Raw genomic sequence first — 6,984 nt, 5'->3', positions numbered from 1 at the left:
CTCATAGCACCAGCACCTTCCGAACAGCCCCAGAATGGGCTCACGAGCCGAGGAGAAGCAGCTTAGCTCTCTCCTCCCTATCGACAAGCTTATTGTCTCCCTCTTCCTCTTCTTTACATTTTCGCTTCTCCTCTCGTTCCTCTACGGCTCCCCGCATTTCCAACCCCCACAAACCGACCCATTTCTGCAAGCTGCATGCGACGCCGACATAGCCTCATTCTACATCTACGACCTGCCCGACCGCTTCGACCGCGACCTCATCCGCCACTGCCGCAGCCTCAGCCCCAGCAGGAACATGTGCCCCTACGTCGCCAACCGTGGCCTCGGCCAGCCGGTCCCGGACCGCAACGACTGGTTCGCGACGGAGCAGTTCGTCACCGAGATGCTCTTCCGTGCCCGCGCCGAGCGCCACCCTTGCCGCACCTTCGACCCCGGCTCCGCCGCTTTGTTCTACATCCCCTTCTACGCCGGTCTGTACACGTCGTCGGTGTCCCGCCAGAGGAACCACACTCTCCGCGACGCGCTCGGCGTCGACCTCGCGGATTACGTCTCCAGGTTTCCGACGTTCCGCCGCCACGGCGGACGCGACCATTTTCTCATCACCGGCCGCACGTCGGGGGAGCTAATGCGGTCTGCCAGCAGGGCAAGCGAGAACTCGTCCACCAACCGCCTGCTCCGCCTTCCGGAGCTCGCCAACATGTCGATCCTCACCATCGAGCGGTTCGTGTGGGATGGCAAGAATCAATTCGGCATCCCCTACCCCTCCTACTTCCACCCGCGCTCCGCCGACGAGCTCACCGCGTGGCAGGAGGAGATGCGCCGCGCGGAGCGGACCCACCTCTTCGCCTTCGTCGGCGGGGCGCGCACCAAGGGCCAGAAGGAGGTTATGCGCGCGTTGGTATTAGAGCAGTGCGGCTCGTCGAGCCGCTGCCTCCGGCTGGAGTGCAAGCGGGGTTCCAAAGATTGCCGCACCCCGGGCCGGGTCATGGACGTGCTGATGCGCGCCGAATTCTGCCTGCAGCCGCAGGGCGACACGTTCACGCGGCGGTCGGTGTTCGATTCGGTGCTGGCCGGGTGCGTGCCGGTGTTCTTCTCCAAGCACACGGCGTACACGCAGTACGCATGGTACGCGCCCGGGCGGGCGGAGGAGTGGTCGGTGTTTCTGGGGCCGGAGCGGCGGGGGCGGATCGAGGAGGAGCTGAGCCGGATACCGAAGGACGCGGTGGCGCGGATGCGGGAGGTGGTGATCGGGATGATCCCGCGCGTCACCTACGCGCACCCGAACGCCAGCTGGGCCGAGGGGCGGCGCTTCCGCGACGCCGTCGACGTTGCGCTGGCCGCCCTCACCAAGCGTGTGCGGGACGCGTTGAGTGAGTCCGACAACAATAGTACGATCGAAGAAAATTAAATTGGAGAAGAGAGATCGATCTGCTTTAAATTCGTTTATATTGTCATCACAACATATTCTCTCTCTCTCTCTCCTTTTTTTTTTTTGGTTAAACCCCCTTCATTTAGGCATTCTTTCAAAGGCGCAATGCTTCTATATTTGTTTTTTTTTAAAAAAAAAAAAAATACTTTTTACCTCGTTAGGCCGATTGATAAAATCAAGGATAAAATTGACCTTGTGCAAAAGAATATAAGAAGAAAGATTATTGCCTACACCAGACGTGTTCACTTAATGATGATATATCGTTCGTTTATGACCTCTTTATCCTTCTACATTTTTTGATCTGATCATCAAAAAGTCAATAAATAAACTTATAAACACATCTAGCTCTACTTTTCATCCAACAGGGGTAAGTAAAACTATGTTTCCTAGAATTTTGGGTGCAACTAAGTCAAAAGAAGCTTGGGAAATTTTTAAAAAAGAGTTCTGAGGCTCCGACAAAATCATCACCATTAAGCTTCAATTATTACGGGAGAATTTGATAATCTAGCCATGAAAGATAATGAAAATATAAAAGATTTTTGCTCTAGAGTTGCCGGAATCATAAATCAAATAAGAAGTTATGGAGATACAATTGAAGAGAAAAAGATAGTTGAGAAAATTTTAAGAAGTTTACCGCCTAAATTTGATCATATTGTTGCTGCAATCGAAGAATCGAAAGATTTATCTATATTTACTTTGCATGAAGTGATGGGTTCTCTTAAGACACATGCACAAAGAATGAGCAGGTTTACAGATCAAAATATAGAGCAAGCATTTCAATCCAAACTAAAAATCCAAGAGAGGAAAGCAGCAAGTATGGAGCGAGATGGCAAAGATAGAAGATAGTTCCAAAGGAGAAATCAAGATAATTGGTCTCGTGGCAAAGGTAAAGGCCGAAATGGACAACCAACTCAAAGAAATGGTAACTTCAATTCCCAATATTTTATTTGCAAAAAATCTGGACATGAATCTAAAAATTGTCGTTTTCGATACAAAAGATGCAAGATTCTAAACCATTCTGAAAGAGACTGTTGGTTTAAGGATAAGAAAGCTAAAAATGAAGCTAATTTTTCTAAAGAAGATAACGGTGAACAATTATTTTTACTCTTGCATGAATGCTCAACAAGAATCACAGGAAACTTGGTATTTGGATAGTGGTTGTAGCAATCATATGACAGGGAATCGAGACTTCTTCATTGATCTACAACAAGATTCATCTTCTCAAGTCAAGCTTGGTAATGGCAAGTTACAACAGATTGAGGGCAGGAGTCATAGCTGTCTACACAAAAGGAGGTATGAAAAGGTTAATTCATGATGTTCTCTATGTTCCAGGCTTAACTCAAAATTTACTAAGTGTTGGGCAGTTATTGCAAAATGGATATACAGTTATATTTGAAAAAGGTGAATGCAAAATTTTTGATAAAAATAAGAAAGCATTAGTAGCAAATGTTAAGATGACCCCAAATAAAGTTTTTCCTCTGAACATATCAACCAAGCAAAATATTGCATTAAAAAGTGAAAAAGTTGATGAATCATATTTGTGGCACTTGAGATATAGCCACTTAAACTTTAAAGGACTTCATCTATTAAAAGAGAAGAACATGGTTTTCGGTCTTCCGTCAATAAATAAAGTGGACCAAATTTGTGTAGGACTTGTTTACGGAAAGTTACATCGCCTTCCATTTACTAAAACATCTTGGAGAGCAAAGGCTCCGCTCGAACTAATTCATGCAGATATTTGTGGCCCTACAAGAACTCCTTTTAAAAAAAATAGATATTTTCTTCTCTTTGTGGATGATTACAGTAGAATGATGTGGGTATATTTTCTTGAGCAAAAATCAAAAGCTTTTTCTATCTTTATTCAATTCAAAGCATATGTTGAAAAACAAAGCGGCCACCAAATAAAGATATTAAGAACATATTGTGGAGATGAATTTACTTCTCTTTCATTCAACAACTACTGCAAGGAGAATGGAATTAAAAGACAACTTACTGTTCGACATACACCAGAGCAAAATGGTGTAGCAGAACGCAAAAATCGAACTATAGTAGAAATGGCTCGAAGCATGATGAAAGGAAAAGGACTACCAAATCAATTTTGGGCCAAAGCAGTCAATACTGCAGTTTTTATTCTTAATAGATCTCCTACAAAAGTTGTTCAAAACAAAACACCTTACGAGGCTTGGCATGGACAAAAATCTCAGGTAAAAAATCTAAAAATTTTTGGGTGTATTGCTTATGCTCTTATTCCATCACAATATAGAGAAAAATTTGATGAGAAAAGTGAAAAATATGTTTTCATTGGATATAGTGAAGAATTTAAAGCTTATCGTCTTCTTAATCCAAAAAACAATCAACTTGTTGTTTCTCAAGATGTACTCTTTGATGAGTTAGCAGCATGGAACTGGAATGAAAGCGCTTCACAACAAACAAGAACAATTGAGTTTATGGAGCCAAGCAATAGCCCAGATAATCTACAACAACAAGAAAGTCCAAGTGCATCAAAAGAAGGCACATCAAATCAAGTGATCTCTAATACAGAGTCCCCTCCCAGAAAGGTACGCTCCTTAAGTGAAATATATGCATCTTGTGATGTTGCCTTCTTTGCTTGTGAGCCGCAAAATTTTCAAGAAGCAAGCAAAGATGATATACCTCTATTGAAAAGAATCACACTTGGGAGCTTGTTGACCTTCCAAACGGAAAAGATGTCATAAAGCTCAAATGGATTTACAAGACCAAATATAAAGAAATGGAAAATCTTCATACAACTCAAATGCAAGAGAAAGACGAGGATATTCTGACAACTCGTGAAGCCTATACAATTGTACTTGGACACAGATCTGGGTATGTTCGGGGTATGGGTCCAGGCCTTGAGCCTATAGAGAATGGCGGTCTGAGGGGACAACGGCTTCGTGCACAAATACAAGCAAAGATCGAGGTTGAGATAACAGCTTGAATTCAAGAGGAGGTAGAGGCACGCATGGCACAAAAAGAGAGTGGGGTACAAGCTCGAATAGAGCAACGAGAGGCTGAAGCAGAGACTCGTTTAGCTCAAAAGGAGGCACGATTGGAGCAAATGGAAGCCCAGATGCGTGCTGTTATGCAGCATTTATCGAAAATTGGGATGCCTTTATCTTCGCAGCTAACATCCCCTAGTCGTTGTAAGTAATAAATCTATACTTTTGATTTAATTTGAATGATTGAAATTTCTGGATAGCATGCAGTTTTTCTATATTAAATGACAAAATATAAATTTTAGAAACCTTGCTTACTTTTAGTTCAATTAAGATTAAAATATTTGCAATCAAGTAAGTTCATATTGCATGAAAATGTTATTTGGTTTTTGAGAAATTGGTGATTTACTGTCTAATTTTATTTTCTCTTTTTATTGTGCAGGATTAAACGAGGCAAATGAGCTTCATGGATTTCATTTCCATTTGTCTAGTGGTTTTGAAAGGGGAACAACTGAAGACTTGCACATTTTGAAAATACTTAAAGCATCTTCATATTATGTTTAAGAAATCTTATAACTAGTCGTAAAAGTGGTATAATTAAACAATTTGTGTATGTTGGAGATGCATGAAGCATTTTGTATGTTTTGGATATTAGTAATGGATTTGTGTATGTTGGAGATGCATGAAACTTTTTGTATGTTTTGGATATTAGTAATGGAACAACTTGTTTTATTGATATTTTGGTTCTTATTTGAAAACTGTTATGCTCAGAGTATTACTTAATTATTTTTATAATTTTATTAGTAGCAAATTTTTTATAATTTTGTCTCAAATCAATAGTTGATCCAAAAGATCAATAAATTTTGTGGTGAAATATTGTGTTTGGCCATAAAAGTTTTGAATTATCGCCGTAATTCTTTCGGGATTTAATTAGTGGCCAACTTTTTGGTCACAGTTGACACATGTCTTCTGTGGCAAGGTAGTTTGCCACAAATGCATGGCTTATTTTGTGGCGAATATTTTCCAGCAAATGCTTACCACATTTAGTGGCCAACTTTTTGGTCACAGTTAACATGTCTTCTATGGCAAAGTAGTTTGCCACAAATGCATGACTTCTTTTGTGGTGAATATTTTTCCAGCAAAAACTTTCCACATCACAATTGATATACTAATTTTATAACGAAATATTTCGCCACAAATAGAATACCTTTTTATGGCGAATATTACTTTTCCCCACAAGTATATTTTATAGCGGGCTTATTGTGGCAGGCTTGTGGCGCAGAATATTTCGCCACAAAAAATATTTTGTGACGAAATTTGTTCTTTTTGTGGCGAAAATTTTTTCCACAAAATGGCTATCTTCTTGTAGTGAGATAGCTCTGTCGATAAGCACAAAGCTCGCTTAGTTGCAAAAGGATTTAGCCAACAACCAGGTAAGAATTTCATTGAAACTTTTGCACCTGTTGTAGGCATGGAGACAGTTAGAACTGTTCTTGCCCTAGCAAGCCAACTAGAATTGCCAGTTTATCAACTCGATGTTAAGTCGGCATTTTTAAACGGAGAAATTGAAGAAGAAGTTTACGTTGAACAACCTGAAGGGTATATTATAGAAGGAAAAGAAAATCAAGTCTATCGACTGCGAAAAGCCTTATATGGCTTAAAGCAAGCACCACGTGCTTGGAATAGCAAGATTGATAAATATTTTCGCCAAAATGGTTTTGTGCGGAACCTAAGTAAGCCATCACTTTATGCAAAATGGCTAAAAGATACACAAGATTTTTTGATCATTTGTCTTTATGTTGATGATCTTATCTACATGAGCACTAATCCTATCATGGTTGAAGAATTTAAAAAAGCAATAATGAAAGAATATGAAATGACTGATCTTGGTCTCATGCGATATTTTCTTGGCATTCAAGTTAAATAGTCAAAAGGAGAAATTTTCTTGACACGAGAAAAATATATTGAAGACTTGTTATCAAAATTTCATATGTCAAATTGCAAGCCTGTCGAAACTCCTATATCTAAGAATGAGAAATTCCAATTGCATGATGGTGCTCAGAAGGTTGATGCTACAATCTATAGAAGTTTAGTTGGCTCTCTTATTTATCTAACAAATTCAAGACCAGATATTGCTTTTTCTGTTAGTTTGTTATGCAGGTTTATGAGCCAGCCAAGTAAGATTCATTTTGCAACTGCCAAGAGAATTCTTCGCTATCTACAAGGCACAAAAAATTTCTGTCTCAAGTACAAAAAGGAGAATGACAACAAGCTTGTTGGGTACACTGACAGTGATTGGGCTGGCTCTCTCGACGACCGTAAAAGCACTTCAGGTTATATTTTCTGCTTGGGAACAAAAGTGATTTCTTGGTCCTCTAGGAAGCAGAAGGTCGTGGCATTATCTACAGCAGAGGCCGAGTATATTTCCGCAACCGATGCAGCATGTGAAGCTATGTGGCTCAAGAAAGTTCTTTCTGATCTACACCAGCAAGAAAAAATCCCAACCATCATTCGATGTGATAATATGTCGGCAATCGCAATGATGAAGAATCCTGTCTTCCACAACAGATCGAAGCATATTGACATACGTCATCACTTCAT

The 6,984-nt window shown here is 40.9% G+C and overlaps 1 protein-coding gene across 1 annotated transcript; it reads left to right on the top strand.

Moving 5' to 3' along the window:
• LOC109724658 (probable xyloglucan galactosyltransferase GT17) lies at positions 35-1,408 on the top strand. Its single transcript, XM_020253579.1, has one exon. The coding sequence runs from the start codon at positions 35-37 to the stop codon at positions 1,406-1,408; it is 1,374 nt and encodes a 457-aa protein (XP_020109168.1).

The sequence above is a fragment of the Ananas comosus genome, linkage group 1 (genome assembly GCF_001540865.1).
Source record: "Ananas comosus cultivar F153 linkage group 1, ASM154086v1, whole genome shotgun sequence".
Lineage (NCBI taxonomy): Eukaryota > Viridiplantae > Streptophyta > Magnoliopsida > Poales > Bromeliaceae > Ananas > Ananas comosus.
The sequence above is the reverse complement of the archived record's forward strand: the minus strand, read 5'-3'. Positions and strand labels throughout refer to the sequence as shown.

Coding starts and splice junctions, on each gene's coding strand:
- LOC109724658 (XM_020253579.1), top strand. CDS start 35: ATGGGCTCACGAGCCGAGGAGAAGCAGCTTAGCTCTCTCCTCCCTATC.